At 50.7% G+C, this 19,607-nt stretch overlaps 1 protein-coding gene across 1 annotated transcript in view; it reads left to right on the top strand.

The window, feature by feature from the left end:
• Positions 1-19,607, top strand: part of GRIK5 (glutamate ionotropic receptor kainate type subunit 5) — a 73,233-nt gene that overhangs the window by 40,981 nt on the left and 12,645 nt on the right. The window contains exons 13-15 of the mRNA XM_054463332.2: positions 7,132-7,245; positions 7,430-7,539; positions 8,015-8,188. Coding sequence (XP_054319307.1) covers positions 7,132-7,245; positions 7,430-7,539; positions 8,015-8,188 — 398 coding nt within the window. The remainder of the gene's footprint in view (positions 1-7,131; positions 7,246-7,429; positions 7,540-8,014; positions 8,189-19,607) is intronic.

The following is a 19,607-nucleotide window of genomic DNA, read 5'->3' as shown; positions in this document are numbered from 1 at the left end:
TCACCATGTTGGCTAGGCTGGTCTCAAACACCTATGCTCAGTTAATTCTTAAAAGTTTTTGTAGCAGCCAGGCTCGGTGGCTCACGCCTGTAATCCCAGCACCGTGGGAGGCTGAGAAGGGCGGATCACAAGGTCAGGAGATCGAGACCATCCTGGCCAACATGGTGAAACGCCGTCTCTACTAAAAATACAAAAATTAGCTGGGCATGGTGGCACACGCCTGTAGTCCCAGCTACTTGGAAGGCTGAGGCAGAATTGCTTGAACCCAGGAGGCGGAGGTTGCAGTGAGCTGAGATTGCGCCACTGCACTCTAGCCCGGCTACAGAGCAAGACTCTGTCTCAAAAAAAAAAAAAATTTTTTTTTTGTAGAGTTGGGGTCTCACTGTGTTGCCCAGGCTAGTCTCGAATTCCTGGGCTTAAGCAATCCTCCTTCTTTGGCTTCTCAAAGTGCTGAGATTATAGGCATGGGCCACTGCACTGACCTAGCCAGCTTTTTCTGGCCAGAGTGTAAGTATTTTCAGCTTTAAGGCCTTACTGTCACAACTCCTTAGGTCTTCTGTTGTATGGAAAGTAGTCATGGACAATACAGTGGGCGTGGCTGTGTTCCAATAAAACTTTGTGTACAAAGGCAGGCAGATGGGCTGGACTTGGCCCAAGGGCCATAGCTTTCCCACCTCTCACTCTCAGGTGTCATGGAGGTATCATGGCAGGAAGTGGCCACATCCCTAGTTCTGAAGGAAGAAAGGGAAGAGCTGAAACTCTTGGAAACTTAGAGGAAGGGCTCTGTGGAGCTGAAAGTCAGACCCTGGGGAGAGGTGCTTGCAGCTGGCGCTGGGTTCTGGAGAGAGGTTGGATGAGATGGGTTTGTAGATGTTGGGAAGCTGCACACCGGATTCATCTACTGCCAGGAGAAGAAACGATGCTGCCAGCGGGTGCGGAATGTGGCTGGGCTGGGAGAGGAGACAGGAAGGAGCAATCCCTCCTCCCTCCTCAGTCTGGCAGCCTCCCTCTAGCACCCCCTATTGGCAGAGCCTGGCAGGGCGCAGCAGACAAAGCAGGAATATGGTTTGCACAGAACAGGGTATACAGGATGGGTTGGGAGCTGAGGGACTATCACAAGTGCTTTGATTGGCTTTGGGCATTTAGATGACACTCCCCCCCATCATTACAGGTGACTTGTCATTCAAATTCTTCCTGATTTCATTTCAGATATTAAATAACTGTGAGGGGGCCCATCAGGGTAGGGGCTAGAGGGTATATGTCAGGGTGGGGAAGTCATCTCTAAGAAATAGGTCTTTTACCATACATGGTGGCTCACGCCTGTAATCCTAGCACTTTGGGAAGCTGAGGTGGGAGGATTGCTTGAGCCAAGGAGTTCAAGACCAGCCTGGGCAACATAGTGAGACACCCATCTCTACAAAAAATGAAAAAATTAGCCAGGCGAGGTGGCACACACCTGTAGTCCCAGCTACTCAGGAGGTTGAGGTATAGGAGAATCGCTTGAGCCCAAGAGTTTGAGGCTGCAGTGAGCCATTTTCACACCACTGCACTCCAGCCTGGGTGACAGAGCAAAACCCTGTCTCAAAAACAAAAACAAATAAATAAGCCATTCTTCTAGAAATGAAAAGTGAGTAGGAGGAGGGAAGGGGCTCCAAGGGCTCTGGGAGGAGCCTAGGAGGAACTTGCAGCATTTAGGATCCTTCCATCCCACCTTCAGATGAGACCCAAATCTCACTGTCTCTCTCTACCACCAGTGCTGCCACTCAGTCCTGCCCCCAGCACCGTGATGGGCATCTGCAGTTGGCTCCCTGGTTCCCACATCCACTCTTGCACCTGTGGTCTGATAATGTCACCCTCTGTTCACACCTTCCTATATGACATCCTCATGCAATGTCCTCCATCGCCCAAGATGCAGAATCCAGTTACCTTACTGTGGCCCGCAAGGCCCTGCCCGGCTCTGGGCCCCACTCTGCTGCCTTCCCTGCCCCTCCTATTCTGCTCCAGCTTTGCTGGATGCTGCAAGTCTCTTCCCACCTCAGGGACTGAACCCGCTGATCCCTCAGCCTGGAACCTTCCCCCAGGTCTTCCCCTGCCTTTTCTGTACTTCCTTCATGTTGCTATTCAAAGAAAACCCCCCTTGCAACAGTAGGGAGCAGATCCAAAACAGCATCTCCCTCCAATCTCTCTCTTGCTGCCTTCTTGATTTTTCATCACAGCACTTGTCACTACCTGACATTGTACGTTTCTATTCACCACCGTATCCCCAAAGCTAGAATTGTGCTGGGCTAGTGGAGGGTGCTATGCAAATATTTGTCAGGCAGGTAAATAAACAAAAGAATAAACAAATGGAAAGGGCAGTGTGGCTGCAATGTGGGACACAGGGCAAGATGGTAGGGGGTGAGGCTGTGGGGGTTGGATGGTGTGGGACGTTTTGGGGCCAGGTGTAAGACAGGGTCTCATAAGGGGAACAGGTGTGGCACATAGTCTTATTGGGGTGATAGGTGTGGTCAGGGCCTCATCGGGCCGGGTGAGGCGTTTGGATGACAGTTTAAGAACAAGGTGGCCGGGTGCAGTGGCTCATGCCTGTAATCCCAGCACTTTGGGAGGCTGAGGCAGGTGGATCACTTGAGGTCAGGAGTTCAAGACCAGCCTGGGCAACATGGCGAAACCCCGTTTCTACTAAAATACAAAAATTAGCCAGGCATGGTGGCATTCATCTGTAATCCCAGCTACTCGGGAGGCTGAGGCAGGATAATTGCTTGAGCCCGGGAGGTGGAGGTTGCACTGAGCCATGATTGTACCACTGTACTCCAGCCTGGGTGACAAGTAAGACTCCGTCTCCAAAAATAATGATAATAACAATAATAATAATAATAATAATAATAATAATAATAATAAATAGGGCCGGGTGCAGTGGGTCATGCCTGTAATCCCAGCACTTTGGGAGGCTGAAGCAGGCGGATTACCTGAAGTCAGGAGTTCGAGACCAACCTGGCCAACGTGGTGAAACCCCATCTCTACTAAAAATAAAATATTAGCCGGGTGTGGTGGCATCTGCCTGTAGTCCCAGCTACTCGGGAGACTGAGGCAGGAGAATCGCTGAAACCCGGGAGGCAGAGGTTGGGCTACAGAGCAAGACTTGGTCTCAAAAAAAAAAAATAATAATAATAAAAAGAACAAGGCGCCATGTCTCATGCCTGTAATCCAAGCACTTTGGGAGGCCGAGGCAGGAGGATCACTTGAGCCCAGCAGTTCGAGACCAGCCTGGGGAACATAGCCAGACCCTGGTCTTTCTAAGAAATAAACAAAATTAGTCAGGCATAGTGCTTCGCACCCGTGGTCCCAGCTACTCAGGAGGCTGAGGTGGGAGGATCACTTGAGGAGTTCAAGGCTGCAGTGACTTATGATTGCACCACTACGTTCCAGCCTAGTTAACAAAGCAAGACACTGTCTCTAAAAATAAAAATACAAACAAGCAGAGTCATTGCAGAATTTATTTATTTTTAGTTTTAGTAGAGATGGGGTCTTGCTACATTACCCTGGCTGATCTTGAACTCTTGGCTCAAGCAATCCTCCTGACGGCCTGCCAAAGTGCTGGGTTAACAGGCATGAGCCACTGTGCCCAGCCCATTGCAGAATCTAAGCAGGGGAATACTGTGACCAGACTGTCATATGTTGGTATCTCTGGGGCTGCAGGCTGTGTGTCCTGGGAGGCAGAGACCAGCTATTCAGTCAGAGATGGTGGCCTGGGCGGGTGTGGGCAGTGGAGGCAGAGGGCAGTGACTCCATTCCAGAGGTGTTTAGGGGTCAAAATCAGGGGGCTTGAGGATGGATGCAGTGAGGAGTGAGGGAGAGGCTGTGTACAGGACAACCCCCATGCTTCTGCCTGGGATGGTGCTGGATGGAAGATTGGATGTGGAGCAGTGTCAGGGAGAGGTGGAGGCTGCTGCCGCCGCCATATTGGCCAGAGGTTCAAGGACTCACTGACACCTCCCATCAGTCAGCCCTCATTTCTTGAACTCCCTGGGATCCAGGGAGGAGTCACTCACCTGGGCCTGACCTCAGACACTCCCAGCCATGGAGGGACCAGGGTAGCAGGCAGATAAAGCCCCTAGGAGGGGAGTGGTTCCGAATCCAGGGGTCAACTGTGGCAAGAGGCTTAGTCTCTGTGCCTCAGTTTCCTCATGCGTAGAATGGTAGAAATGGAGGTCCCTCTGCATTGGGTTGCTCTGGGGACCAAACAGGCTACTCTGGGGAAAACCCTGGGACAGTGGCTGCATGGGGTAAGTGCTGTGTGCATGCAAGCATCTGACTGCATGAGGTTTCATTGTGGCACCAGGGAAGAAGAGGTCTCTGCATCTGGGAGGGCCCCAGAGGAAGCAGCAACATTCCTGGGTTTCAGCGGAGGAGGATGGGGCATGAGACATAGCAGATCCTGCTCTAAGCTGGCCCCTGAGCAGTGCCAGAAACACATGACATGTCCAGCTGGCCTTGCTTCTGAAATGCCTGTGGTTTAGCAGCAGAGGCAGAGAAGAGATAGATATTTTCCAAATTGAGCGAGTTGTTGAGATCAAGTGGTGTCCAGGGAGTGGGGGTCCATGAATGGCTTCCCAGAGGAGTGAAGGTGTGAGGAGCCCTGGAGGGATGGATGGGATCCAGCTCTACATAGTGGACAGGCGCCTCAGGCGTAGCCAGAAAGAAGCTGGCATGAGAGAGAGGGGTGGCGAGTGGCCCAGGAATGTGGTGGGGGAGCCGTCGACTGCCTGGAATGCCAGTCAGAGAGGCTGTACTCAGTCAAACCCGAGCAGGATCTGTTGGGAACCTGCTCTCTGTGGGCTCTGGGCTGCCTCACTGAGCCAGACAGGCAAGGAACCTGTATGGAGTGAAGACAGCCTATTACCAGGCACCTGAGCAAGGCCATCTCCAGTCGTACTAAGAACAGGGTGATGGGGCCAGGCGCAGTGGCTCACGCCTGTAATCCCAACACTCTGGGAGGCTGAGGTGGGCAGGTCACCTGAGGTCAGGAGTTTGAGACCAGTCTAACCAATATGGTGAAACCCCGTCTCTACAAAAAATACAAAAATTAGCCGGGCATGGTGGCACGCCCCTGTAATCCCAGCTACTCGGGAGGCTGAGGCAGGAGAATTGCTTGAACCCAGGAGGCAGAAGTTGCAATGACCTGAGATTGCACCATTGCACTCCAGCCTGGGTGACAGAGTGAGACTCCATCTCGAAAAAAAAAAAAAAAATGGGCCATGGGGAATGTGAGAGAGGACCCTAGGGTGGGAGTGAGGTGGGGTCCAGAGGCTGCTTTGGGGAGGGCTGAAGGGGTGGGTGTGATGGGAGCCTGGAATGGGGAAGAAGAGCTTGGGGGAGAGCATGTGCAAAGGCCCTGAGGTGGGCATGAGCCTGCTGCATTGAGGAAAGAACAGGTCATCATGGCTGGAGCAGAGCTGGCAAGACAGAAGATATGAAGGGAGGCTGGAAGGGCAGGTGAGCCCTAGGTCGCCAGGGCCTTTTGGCCATCAGAAGGTTTTGTCTTAGGTGCTGGAGGAAGCCATGGCAGATTTTAAACAGGAGACTGTCCTCTTGGCTTATATGTGAGGAATGGACTGGGAGGTTATGAGTGGCGGCAGGGGGCGCCGATGAGGCGGCCAGTGCTGTAGTCAGGAGTGAGATACCAGTTGCCCAGGCCCGGGTGGTGGAGTTGTAGAGAAATGGACAGATCTGAGGAGTGTTTTGGGAGCAGAGCCGCTGTCCTTGCCCGGCCCAGCAAGAGGCAGGTGTCTGGCCCCAGGCATGGCCCCAGGAATGAGTGAGGAGAAGGCCAGTGTGGGAACACTAAGCCTAAGGATGGCCTAAGGATGGGGGCCCTTAGGCTTTCAGGAGGAAGTGGGGTCTTGAGCGCCTGGCCCCAGGACCGGAGCCCACCTGAAAGGCCATTGCTTCCTCCTCTCTGAAATGAGGATGTGGCCACCATGCAGGGCCTTGCTAGGACAGACCCCCAGTGGGTGCTTAAAATAATTGGAGTCCTGTATTAGCTGTGATGATTCCCACGACAATTCACGTATTAGTCATAAAAGTGGCAAGTGTACAACAAAGGGGATAGAAGCTCCCTATGCTCAACACCCAGGAATTCCCAGAGAGATTCTCCGAATCCACATTCTGGGCCCCTGCCACACTGCCGCCTCTGGATGATGCTTCAGGGCTGTGCTGTCTCACTCTGCTCCTCGGTTTTATCGAGGCTGGTGACATCTCTCCCGTACCTGGCTTTAGCTGCTTAGCCTGTGCCATCTCCCTCTCTGCTTGGGGTCATCTTTGGGGTCTGTGTCCTTTCTCCCCGACCCTGGATTTCACGGTGGGCCTGTCTGCTCTCTCTTTGACCGTGGATTTTGTTTTCAGCCTGTGCCACCTTTCTCTACCTCGTGGTTATCATTCGTGCCTGTGCCATCTCTAACCAACCTTGGGTTTGTATCTGGGTCCTGTGCCATCTATTTCTGACTCCAGCTGAAGTTTTGGGCCTGGGCCATCCCTCCTTCATCCAGGGTTGTGCTTTGGTACCGGTGTCGTCTCCTCACCAGGATGCTGTTTGGGGCTTGTGCCCTATCTCCCTGACTATACACTGGGCTGGGGCCTGGGTTATGTCTCCACTAGCTGTGGGCACATGCTGACCTGCACCCTTCCTCCGCACCTGGGGTCATTTCTGGGCCCTGCATCCTCTCTCCCTGCTCTGTGTTCTGTCCGGGCCTGTATTATCTTGAGTGCTGTCAGTCTCAGCCCCTTCAGGACCTTGGCTCTTTTATGGCCCTAGGGAGAAGTTGCTGCTTGAATTGGAGTTTGGGGAACCCCTCCATCCCCAGCCCTTGATGCTGGGGCGCAGTTGAGGCCTAGGGGACGGAGTCAGTGTGCCTGGAGACGTGAGATGATGAGGATGGACATGCGATGAGGGTCCGATTTCAGGCCCAAGGTGGGCTCCTGGAGTCAGTCCATGCTCCTGGCCCCTCCCCCTCCCTACCTCTCTCTCTCTCTCGCCTCCCTCAGTTGCTCACTCTCCGTGCATTTCTCTCTGACTATCCACTTCTGTCTTCCCCTCTGTCCCCCTCTGCCCCCGCCCCGCTTCCCCTCCAGCAGAAGGCAGACCTGGCTGTGGCCGCCTTCACCATCACAGCTGAGCGGGAGAAGGTCATCGACTTTTCCAAGCCCTTTATGACCCTGGGGATCAGCATCCTCTACCGAGTGCACATGGTATGGTTCCCCTGGAGACCATGGGCTGCTTGCCTGGCATGGAGGCTCAGGGGCTGCGAGTGGGAGCCAGAATCCCCCAGGACCTCAGATGGGCCAGTCAGGCTCCCAGGTCCCTGGTAGGGCAGGGGCTGGGTGTGAGGCTCAGGCCAGGGGTGGCTCCGGGTCTCACTCCCTCTCCCCACAGGGCCGCAAGCCTGGCTACTTCTCCTTCCTGGACCCCTTCTCCCCTGCTGTGTGGCTCTTCATGCTTCTTGCCTACCTGGCTGTCAGCTGCGTCCTGTTTCTGGCTGCCAGGTGAGTCCACTGCCTACTGGGAAGGAAGGGGCTGGAGGAGGCACAAGCCGAGGCCTCTGGGACCGACCTGCCTCTTCTCTCTCGGAACTGTCCTTGGCCTCCCCTTTGGGGCCTCGGATTCCCTGCGCCCTCCTTTCTCAATTTTGTATCCTGTGTCTGAGTCTCTTCTTCCCCTTGTGGCTTTGACTGTGCTCTGTGGTTCTCTGTTCGGGTCTCTCCCCTTCCCGCCTCTCCCTTTTTTGCCTCCTCCCTTCTCTATTTCTCTCTGTGCATCTCTGTGTCTCTCTCTGCTTCTTCTGTCTCCATCTCTGTGCATCTCTGCCTTTTCTCTGTGTGCTTCTGTCCATCTTGCTCCTTTTTCCATCTCTCCCCCTTTCTTCTGATCACCGTGACTTCACCTTTTTCCTTTGCTTCTTTCCTTTTCCTCCCCACCTGGGCTCTGGGCCCCATCCACACGCTGCACGTCTCTCCACAGGCTGAGCCCCTACGAGTGGTATAACCCGCACCCGTGCCTGCGGGCACGCCCCCACATCCTGGAGAACCAGTATACGCTGGGCAACAGCCTGTGGTTTCCCGTGGGGGGCTTCATGCAGCAGGGCTCGGAGATCATGCCCCGGGCGCTGTCCACGCGCTGTGTCAGCGGAGTCTGGTGAGAAGCTTTCTATCTGCCTCTGCCTGGGGCGGGGGAGGGACCCATCTGAGGCCTGGATGGGGTTGGGGCTGTGGCATCTCCTGGCAGATTTGATTCCCCGTTTTCCCTTGCAGAGCTGTGTGACGAGGAATGGGGTGGGGAGAGCTGAGCTCCAGCTCTGCCGCTCACTGGCTGTGTGAGCTTGGCCAGGCCGCACCCCTCCCTTTGCCTCAGTGACCTTCCCTGAAAGATGAGGAGAAAGATGCCCATGTCTCAGGGTTGTGAGGATTCAGTGAGGCTGCTATGGAAGAGCGCTCTGTGAGCCTGACAGCCTTATGTGGGCAGGAGGGGTACAATCGTAACAGGATCAGTGTCGCTGTTTTGGACATTGCCCTGGTCATCACAGGGACGTAGAATCTCCATGCCAGGACAGCCTTCACTGCCTAGATGTTTTCTCAAAGTCCCACAGGGACCCAGTATCTCAGACAGAACTGCTTTGCCCCTGTCCCAAGCCCCAAGAAACTACGTCAGACGGCAGACACCCACAGCTTGTGGTGTCTGGCCCACAGGTTTGTTATTGTTGTTGCTGTTGTTGTTATTTTGAGAGAGTCTCCCTCTGTCATCCAGGCTGGAGTGCAGTGGCACGATCTCAGCTCATTGCAGCTTCCACTTCCCAGGCTCAAGCGATTCTCCTGCCTTTTTTTTTTTTTTTTTTTTTTTTTTTTTTTTTTTTTTTGAGACAGAGTCTCTCTCTGTTGCCAGGTTGGAGTGCAGTGGCGCGATCTTGGCTCGCTGCAACCTCTGCCTCCCGGGTTCAAGCGATTCCCCTGCCTCAGCCTTCTGAGTAGCTGGGACTACAGGCACGCACTACCACACCCAGCTAGCTTTTTGTATTTTAGTAGAGACAGGATTTCACCATGTTGGCCAGGATGGTCTCAAACTCCTGACCTCGCGATCCACCTGCCTCGGCCTCCCAAAGTGCTGGGATCACAGATGTGAGCTACCGTGCCCAGCCTTGGCCCACAGGTTTAAGAAACTGGGAATTGGATACCAACACTTGGAGCAAATTCACTCACAAATTTAGATTTCTTGCTTTCCTTGAAACTCTGAGAGATCTGGCAGTGCTTGGCTGGCATTCCTGCCTGGTGTCACAGTCTGCTCCCGTCCACCCCCGTTCCCACTGCCCACTGCAGTTGCCTGCTGGCCTGGCCTCCTTAAGCATCCACGTTTGCTACCCTGGGCTTTAAATAGCAGCTGGACTTGGTTGCTGTTCCTGCAGTTCTTCTCACCTCCTGTTCCTCACGAGAACCACGGAGAGCCAAGGAGAATGCTTGCAACAGGGAATATGCTCCCTGTTTATGGATTAGGAGACTGAGACCCAGAGAGAAGGAGTAGCTTGCTAAAGACTGTGTAGTCAGAGTCAGGGCCGGACTGGGGCCAGGACCAGGTTTCTTCCCCCATGCCAGTGGGCCCTCAGCACTGTCCAAGCTCAGCCTAGCCCTCAAGGCCCTTGGGAGCCTCTCCAGGGCAACCCCAGGTATCTGGCCTTCTTGAGGAACACTTCTTCCTCACCTCCCCACCACAGGATTCACTCACCCGTGGTCATTCTTTTACAGGAAAAGGGTCTCAATCCAGACCCCAGAAGAGGGGTCTTGGATCTCCCACAAGCAAAAATTCAGGGCGAGTCCATAAAGTGAAAGCATGTTTATTAAAAAAGTAAAGGAATAAAAGAATGGCTACTCCAATTGCTTGAACTCAGGAGGCGGAGGCTGTAGTGAGCTGAGATCTCCCCACTGCACTCCAGCCTGGGCGACAGAGCAAGACTCTGTCTCAATAAATAAATAAACAAATAAATAAATAAATAAATAAATAAATGACTACTCCATAGACAGAGCAGCCCTGAGGGCTGCTGGTTGCCCATTTTTATGGTTATTTCTTGATGACATGCTAAACAAGGGGTGGATTATTCATGCCTCCCCCTTTTAGACCGTATAGGGTAACTTCCTGATGTTGCCATGGCATTTGTAAACTGTCATGACGCTGGTGGGATTGTAGCAGTGAGGATGACTGGAAGTCACTCTCGTGGCCATCTTAGTTTTGGTGGGTTTTAGCTGGCTTCTTTACTGCAACCCCTTTTATCAGCAAGGTCTTTATGACCTGTATCTTGTGCCAACCTCCTATCTCATCCTGTGACTTAGAATGCCTTAACTGTCTGGGAATGCAGCCCAGTAGGTTTCAGCCTCATTTTACCCAGCTCCTGTTCAAGATGGAGTTGCTCTGGTTCACACGCCTCTAACAATTTCACAGATGCCTGTTGAGCCTGTCCATGTGCCAGGCACTCAGGTGAGGAATCAGCCCCATCCCTGCCCTGGAGAGGCAGAGGGAGCTGAGAATAAACAAGTAAACAGATAAATCAACACTGGACATCCTATTTTATTCAAAGAATAGGTCCCAAAGATATTATTTAATTTGTGCCTTTTTCAATTCATGACTAACCTTAATAGGTGGCAGGTTTTTCCCTTCTCCTAACTAAGTGGAATGAACTGCGGTATGGCAGGCATTAGCAATTCACTTGGTTCGCTGGCTTGGACACTTGCGAGTCTTGATGGTTTTTTTAAACAGTTTTGGATGGGCATCATTTCAAATGATACCCCTGTAGAGGATTGCTTGAGCCCGGGATGTTGAGGCTACAGTGAGCTGTGATCGCGCCATGGCACTCCAGCCTGGATGACAGAGCGAGACCGTCTCAAATGAAAAAAAAAAAAAAGAACAAAACCCAAAAAAACCCAATGAAAGCCCTATTTGTTTCCTATTGCTACTGCAAAAAATTACCACAAATTTGGTGGCTTAAAACAATACACATTTATTCTCCTATAGTTCTGGAGGTCAGAAGTCTGAAATAGATCTCAATGGGGTAAAATCAAGTTCCTGGCAGGGCTGGTTCCTTCTGGAGGCTCCAGGGGGAGAATCTGTTTCCTTATCTTTTCCAGCATTTAGAAGCCACTTGCATTCCTTGGTTTGTGGCCCCTTCCTCCATCTTCAGAACCAGCAGCATAGGATCCATAAATCTCTCTCTCTAACTTCCTTCTTCCACTCATAAGGACCCTTGTGATAATCCAGAGTAATCCCCCCATATCCAGATCCTTAACTTAATCACAGCTGCAAAGTCCCTTTTGCTGAGTAAGGTCACATCTTCACGTGTTCTGGGGATTAGGATAGAGACTTCTTTGGTGCTGGTGGGCGGGGCCTATTCTGCCGGCCACACAGTCCAAGTGAAATGTACTAATATTTTCCATATAATGATGTTGCAGATGCATATAAAATATGCTATTGAGGGACCAAACAGGATACAGTAACAGAACAGTAGAGCATGGGGGCAGTCAGAGAAGGGTCCCCTGAGGAGGTGAACTGGGCTGAGTCCTAAAGGCAGAAACAGAGTCGTCCATGCCAAGGAGAGGGAGGAGCATTTTAGACAGAGGGAGAGGGCTAGGTGTGTGAGGTGCTGAGAGGGCACCCAGGAGACCTGCCGTGACAAATCTAGTGGCGTCCTCACAGGAGGGCTGGGGGAGACCAGTGGCCTCGTCTCTGCCGGCCACTGCTTCTGCCGCCTGGCCAGGGGCCCTCTTCCTGAGGGTCACACTCTCTAGCCAGCTGTTTTCTGCCCCTTCCCATTGCTGTCACCCGGACAGCCCCCACTCATGTTCCCTCCCTCATCGGAGCCTTTGGCCCTGGGGCCCACTCTCTTCTGCACCCAAAGTCCTCCCACACATTCACTCATTCAGCAGATGTTTGAGAATCTTCAGATGTGACGTAGCACCATGACTCAGCAGGCCAGTCCCCGCCCTCGTGGGACTCAGGGTCCAGTGTAGGGGGTGGGATTTGGTGCCATCACCCTCGAGGACTTGGCTGGTACCTGACCTGCAGCCAGAGCCCACTACCTGGGCCCCTCCTCTCCAGGGCCCCCTCAGCCCACAGCCTCCTGCAGCCACACCTGAGGGCTTGTCACTATTCAGGACAATTCTGCCTCAGGAATTAACATTTCTTTTTTTTCCCCCCTTTTTTTGAGACAGTCTTGCTCTGTCGCTCAGGCTGGAGTGCTGTGGCACGATCTCGGCTCCCTGCAACCTCCGCCTCCCGGGTTCAAGTGATTCTCCTGCCACAGCCTCCCAAGTAGCTGGGATTACAGGCGTGCACCACCTTGCTTCACTAATTTTTGTATTTTTAGTAAAGATGGGGTGTTGCCATGTTGGCCAGGATGATCTCTAACTCCTGACCTCAAGTGATCCACTCACCTGGGTCAGCCTCCCAAAGTGCTGGGATTACAGGCTGAGAATCAACATTTCTTTATTTCTTTTCTTTTCTTTTTTTTTTTTTTTTTTGAGACAGAGTCTCCCTGTGTCGGCCCAGCGTGGAGTGTGGTGGTGCGATCTCGGCTCACTGCAAGCTCCACCTCCCAGGTCCACGCCATTCTCCTGCCTCAGCCTCCCGAGTAGCTAGGACTACAGGTGCCCACCACCATGCCCGGCTAATTCTTTTTTTTTTTTTTTTTGTATTTTTAGTAGAGATGGGGTTTCACCATGTTAGCCAGGGTGGTCTCGATCTCCTGACTTCGTGATCCACCCGCCTTGGCCTCCCAAAGTGCAGGGATTACAGGCGTGAGCCACCACGCCCGGCCGGGAGTCAATATTTCTAAGGTTTCACTCTGACCATGGCCCCCATCCCTCCCGACTCTCCCTTGGTCACTTGGTGCGATGAGTCCTCCGACCTCCTTCTTCCCATTCTCTGAGCCCTTCCTGCTTTCACTTGTCCATCTCCAGGTGGCTCCTAGGCTGTCTCTGCAGCCATTGTCCTCAACTTTTCCCCAGGTCCTCCTTTCCTCACGCCCTCCTGGCCAGAAAACCACAAAACCTCAGATCTAGCCAGTAGCTTGGCTTTGCCTGCCTTCCCCCAACCCCAGCTGCACCAGGGGCACATGCGACCCCTTATCCATGCCTCCAGTCTCTTGTCTTACCTCCAGGCAGCATTCACCTGGTTAGCCACCCTTCTAGAAACTCTCTTCTTGCTTCTAGGCTCTGTGTCCTCCTGGTTTCCTCCAACCTCTCTGGTCCTGTTTCATTGGCTGTGGGTTCCTTTTGCCTTTGCCACCCCTCAAATGGGGCTTCTCGCTCACACCAGTGAGTTTTCAGTGCTTGCAGACCCAACACCCTCTTTTTATAACAAATATTTTTTAATACGTCCTTTTCCACACTAAGCTGAAATTCAAGGGTAATATATCTTCCTACACACATAATTTGTAAAAAATCAATATAACGCCCTAATTGCAATATGAAGGAGAAAAAGCAGGGAAGTGACTTCTAATAAAATAATATTATGGCAATACACAAATGCCTGGGTGTGGCTACACCAGAAGACAGAATGCGACAGTCGGCGCCTGCTTAGAATGAGTAAGTGGCATGATGAGAAGTAAGATCATTTAACAGAATTATGTTGCCACTTGATATCTGACACATCGAAATAGTTGACAAATGAGTATGTTTGTGCAAATACAAGTCACTGTGAGCATGATGATTTGCTAATGCAGCTGGTGCAAGGGTCTTGACTTGGGTCTTGAGTTCGAGTGGAGCTGCTGTCAGAGACAGATGATTTCCCCCAACGGTGAGCAGCTCTCAGCAAAGTCCCAAACAAAACAACATCCAGTCATCCCTCAACTAAAACAAGAGGTGCATTTCTGGAAATTTTGGTTTATATTATAATCATGTAAAAAAAATACTTGGGTTTTTAATGTACCAAGGAGTTAGGCTCAGATAATCACAGAACAGGTATTCCCTGTTGTTCAGACCAGGCCTCGAATTATCCGGCTGTCCTACTCTGACCACCAGTGGCCCACACTTTACCAAACACCTCCCAGGGTGCCGTCCCCACCAGAGACCACTGTTCCATACACCTTGTCAGGGGCCATCTCACCGGCTGCTGGACTTCCCATGCTATGCTCATACTAACACTTCTGAAGTCATCTCTAGACCCCTCCATGTGTCCAGCCCCCTGGGATTGCTCCTCTTGGGAGCCCAACAGGCATCTCCATACTGACCTTGTGCAAAACAGAGCTCATGTCTTTACTCCGAAATCTGACTCCCAGTCTGTGTTCCCTCCGCTGCCTTAGTGAGTGGCCCCATCACCACCACCAGTCATCCACACTGTGTCCTCAGGGGCTGGAGGGTGCCCGGTGTACCAGGCACTGAGTAATTTTTGTTGTTGTTGTTTTGTTTTTATTTTTTTATTTTTGAGACGGAGTTTTGCTCTTGTTGCCCAGGCTAGAGTGCAGTGGCACGCTCTCGGCTCACTGCAACCTCCACCTTCCGGGTTCAAGTGATTCTCGTGGCTCAGCCTCCTGAGTAGCTGGGATTACAGGTGCCAGCCACCATGTCTGGCTAATTTTTTGTATTTTTAGTAGAGACAGGGTTTCATCATGTTGGCCAGGCTGGTCTCGAACTCCTGACCTCAGATGATCCACCCACCTTGGCCTTCCAAAGTGCTGGGATACAGGCGTGAGCCACTGTGCCTGGCCAAATAATTTTGGTTTGCATGAATGGCAGCATTGACCTGTAAGATGGGTTTGGAGAGACTTAGTTTCTGGAGAGGTTGAGTCAGACCCTGGGTCTTTGTGTCTGATTTTATTTTGCAGGAGGCTGTTTAATTTATCTCTCTCTATCAAGCCCTCACTCCATCCCCATCCCAGTGCCTAGCATAGCTTTGCACATGTGTTCTGCAGAGGACAGCTGCTGTTTTCATTATTACGTGCTGGGAATGTGAGGGTAGGAGGTCTGGGAGGCCCTTTTCAGCATCTCCTCTGCCTTCAGGCCCCTCAGATCTGTATGGTCTACAGGGACCCTGGCCATTCTTACTTGCCCTCGGAGGGAGGACAGAGGAGGCCACGGTAAGACAAGCGGTTGCTCTGGGGTCCTGCAGCCAGGCTGGTGGGAGCCTATTCTCCCGGGTCGGTCCTGTGTCACCAAGACAATGAGAGCAAACACTTGCATAGCACTTGCTGGGTGCCAGATGAACTCAGTCACTCTTCACAAAACCCAGTGAGGAAGGGCCTACAATTGTACTAACTTCACAGGTGAGGAAACTGCAGCACAATTCCAAGGTCACCCAGCAAGGCAGTGATGGAGAAGACAGGATTTGGGGATTTTCCAGAGATCTTTCTATGATTGATTTCTAATTTAGCTCCATCGTGGTCAGAGAACATTCTCTAGAGGACTTTAATCCTTTTAAATTTATTGAGACTTGCTTTAGAGCTCAGCATATGGTCTGTCCTGGTAAATGTTCTATGTGGAGTTGCATTGAATGTGTTTCTGCTGTTGGTCCAGGGTGCAGTGTTCTATAAGGGTCAATTGGGGCCAGTAGGTTGATCATGTTATTCAAGTCTTCTCTATCCTTACTGATTTTCTACTTGTTCCATCAATTATTGAGAGGAGTTTTGAAACCTCACCCTGTAATTGCAGGAAATTTATCCTTTTCTCTTCAATTCTATCCATTTTTGCCTCATGCATGTTGAAGCTTTGTAATTAGGCGCACAAATGTTTAGAGGACTGTTATGTCCTCTAGGTGAATTGACCCGTGTCATTATATAATGTCTCTCCTTATTCCTGGTAACATTCCTTGTTCTGAAGTTAACTTTATTTGATACTAATATAGGCACTCTGGCTTTCTGATGCTTAATGTTTGCATAGCATATCTTTTCCCCATTCTTTTACTCTCAACCCATCTAGATTATTATATTTAAAGAGCATTCCTTTTCTTTTCTTTTAAATAGAGATAGGGTCTCACTTTGTTGCCCAGGCAGGTCTGGAACTCCTAGGCTCAAGTGATCCTCCCATCTTGGCCTCCCAAAGTGCTGGGATTACAGCTATGAGCCACCACACCTGACCAAGTGTGTGGTGAGTACTGGGGAGTGCAATGGTGTGATCTCAGCTCACTGCAACTTCCACCTCCTGGGTTCAGGTGGTTCTCCTGCCTCAGCCTCCCAAGTAGCTGGGACTACAGGTTCATGCCACCACACCCAGCTAATTTTATATTTTTAGTAGAGGCAGGGTTTCACCATGATGGCGAGGCTGGTCTCGAACTCCTGACCTCAAGTGATCCACCCGCCTCTGCCTTCCAAAGTGCTGGGATTACAGGCATGAGCCATGCCCAGCCCCAAGTGTGTTTCTTATAAACAGTGTATACTTAGGCCTTGGAGCAAGGTTTGGCCAACTTTTTCTGCATTGGGCCAGATAGTAAATTTTTTTTTTTTTTTTTGAGATGGAGTTTTGACCTGTTGCCTAGGCTGGAGTGCAGTGGTGCAATGGCACAATCTCGGCTCACTGCAACCTCTGCCTCCTGGGTTCAAGCAATTCTCCTGCCTCAGCCTCCCAAGTAGCTGGGACTACAAGCGCACGCCAGCACGCCTGGCTAATTTTTTGTATTTTAGTAGAGACGGGGTTTCACCGTGTTGCCCAGGCTGGTCTTGAACTCTGGAGCTCAGGCAATCCACCCGCCTCAGCCTCCCAAAGTGCTGGGATTACAGGCATGAGCCACCGTGTCTGGCCAGTATTTTCTTTAAAATTTTATATATATGTAATAGTTGTACATATTTTTGGGAGTACAGGTGATTTTTTTTTTTTTTTTTTTTGAGATGGAGTCTTGCTCTGTCACTCAGACTGGAGTGCAGTAGTGTGATCACGGGTCACTGCAGCCTCAACCTCCCAGGCTCAAGTGATCCTCCCACTTTAGCCTCCTGTGTATCTGGGATCACAGGTGTGCACCACCACACCCGGCTAAATTTTTTTATTTTTGGTAGAGACGAAGTCTCACTGTGTTGCCCAGGCTGGTCTCAAACTTTTGGGCTCAAGCAGTCCTCCCACCTCAGCATCCTGAAATGCTGGGATCAGGGTAATTGGGAAATCCATCACCTCAAACATTTATATTTTCTCTAAGTAAAGATGTTTTTAAATCTTTATCTTTATTCTTATTTTTTTAGAGACAGGGTCTTGCTCTGTCTCTAGGCTGGAGTGCTATGTGTTTATAGCTCCCTACAGCCTCAAACTCCTGGGCTCAAGGGATCTTCCTGCCTCAGCCTACTGAGTAGCTAGGACTACATGCCTGGCTAATTTTTTTTTATTTTCTTTTTTTTTTTTGTAGAGAGTTCTTACTTTGTTGCCCAGGCTGGTCTTGAACTCCTGGCCTCAAGCGATCTTCCTGCCTCAGCCTCCCAAAGTGCTGGGATTACAGGCATGAGCCACTGCTCTGGCCCTAAGTAAATATTTTGGACTTTGTTGGTCACATGGTCTTTGTTCCAGCTACTCAATCTTCCATTGTAGTATAGAAGCTGTTGTAGATGATACATTAAATGAATGAGTGTGGCTGTGTTCCAATAAAATTTATTTATGGATACTGACACTGAAATTTGAATTTTATATAAATCATGTGTCATAAAATATTCCTTTTTTTTTTTTTTTGAGGCAATATCTCACTCTTGCCCAGGCTGGAGTACAGTGGTACAATCTTGGCTCACTGCAGCCTCAACCTCCCAGGCTTAAGGAATCCTCCCACCTCAGCCTCTTGAGTAGCTGGAACCACAGGCACCTGTCACCAAGTCTGGCTAACTTTTTGTAGAGATAGGGTTTCGCCATGTTGCCCAGGCTGGTCTCAATTCCTGGGCCCAAGTGATCCACCCACCTTGGCTTCCCAAAGTGCTCGGATTATAGGAGTGAGCCACTGCGCCCAGCCTGTTCTTCTGATTTCATTTTAACCATTTAAAAATGTGAAAACCGGCCGGGCTTGGTGGCTCACGCCTGTAATCCTAGCACTTTGCGAGGCCGATGTGGGCAGATTGCCTGAGCTCAGGGGTTCTAGACCTGCCTGGGCAACAAGGTGAAACCCCGTCTCTACTAAAATACAAAAAATTAGCCAGGCGTGGCGGTGTGCACCTGTAGTCCCAGCTACTCGGGAGGCTGAGGCAGGAGAATTGCTTGAACCTGGGAGGCAGAGGTTACAGTGAGCTGAGATCATGCCACTGCACTCCAGCCTGGGCAACAGAGAGAGACTCGATGTCTCCAAATAAATAAATAAATAAATAAATAAATAAATAAATAAATACACACACACATACATGTGTATATACATATATACATATATGTATATGTAAAAACCATTCTTAGCTTATGGGGCTGTACAAAAATAGACAGCAGGCCAGATATGGCCTGTGGGCCATAGTTAGCCAGCCACTGGTTCAAACCACTTACCCTTAATGTAATTACTGATATGGTTAGGTTTAAATCTACCAACCTGCTGTTTGTCCCATCTGTTCTTTGTTCCCCTTTTCCTCTTTTTCTACATTTAGGGGGTTTACTGGGACTTTTCTTTCCTTTTCTTTTCTTTTTGAGACAGGGTCTCACTCTCACCCACGCTGGAGTGCAGTGGCACGAACACGACTTCTGGGCTCAAGCCATCCTCCTGCCTCAGCCTCCTGTGTAGCTAGGACCATAGGTGCACTCTACCATGCCCAGCTAATTTTTTAAATTTTTTGTAGAGACAGGATCTCACTTCATTGCCCAGGCTGGTCTCAAACTCCTGAGCTCAAGCAATTTGCCCACCTTGGCCTCCCAAAGTGATGGAATTACGGCATGAGCCACTGTGCCTGGCCTGTTGGGATTTTTAAGATTCTGCTTATCTCTACTCTTGACTTGTTAACTATACTACTTTGTTTTATTTTTCTTAGTGGTTTTCTGGGTTTACAATATGGATCTTTAATTTATTACAAAATACTTTTTTTTTTTTTGAGATGGAGTCTGGCTCTGTTGCCCAGGCTGGAGTGCGGTGGCGCGATCTCGGCTCACTGCAAGCTCCGCCTCCAGGGTTCATGCCATTCTTCTGCTTCAGCCTCCGGAATAGCTGGGACTACAGGCACTCGCCACCACGCCTGGCTAATTTTTTTGTATTTTTAGTAGAGACGGGGTTTCACCATGTTAGCCAGGATGGTCTCGATCTCCTGACCTCGTGATCCGCCCACCTCGGCCTCCCAAAGTGCTGGGATTACAGGCGTGAGCCACCGCGCCCAGCCACAAAATACTTTCAAGTAACGTTATACCAATGCACATAAGATATAAGACCTTGACAACATGATATGTTCCTCTCACCCTCCTGTCCTTTGAGCTCTGCATATCTTATGAACCCCACAATACATTAGGGGTGTGTGTGTGTGTATGTTAGTAAATGCAGCTGGGTGTGGTGGCTCACGCCTGTAATCCCAACACTTTGGGAGGCCGAGGTAGGAGGATTCCTTGAACCCAGGAGTCTAACACCAGCCTGGGCAACATAGCGAGACCTCATCTCTACAAAAACTAAGAAACATTAGCCAGGCATGGTGATGCACGCCTGTGGTCCCAGCTACGTG

This window comes from Pongo pygmaeus, chromosome 20, assembly GCF_028885625.2.
Source record: "Pongo pygmaeus isolate AG05252 chromosome 20, NHGRI_mPonPyg2-v2.0_pri, whole genome shotgun sequence".
NCBI lineage: Eukaryota > Metazoa > Chordata > Mammalia > Primates > Hominidae > Pongo > Pongo pygmaeus.
The sequence above is the reverse complement of the archived record's forward strand: the minus strand, read 5'-3'. Positions and strand labels throughout refer to the sequence as shown.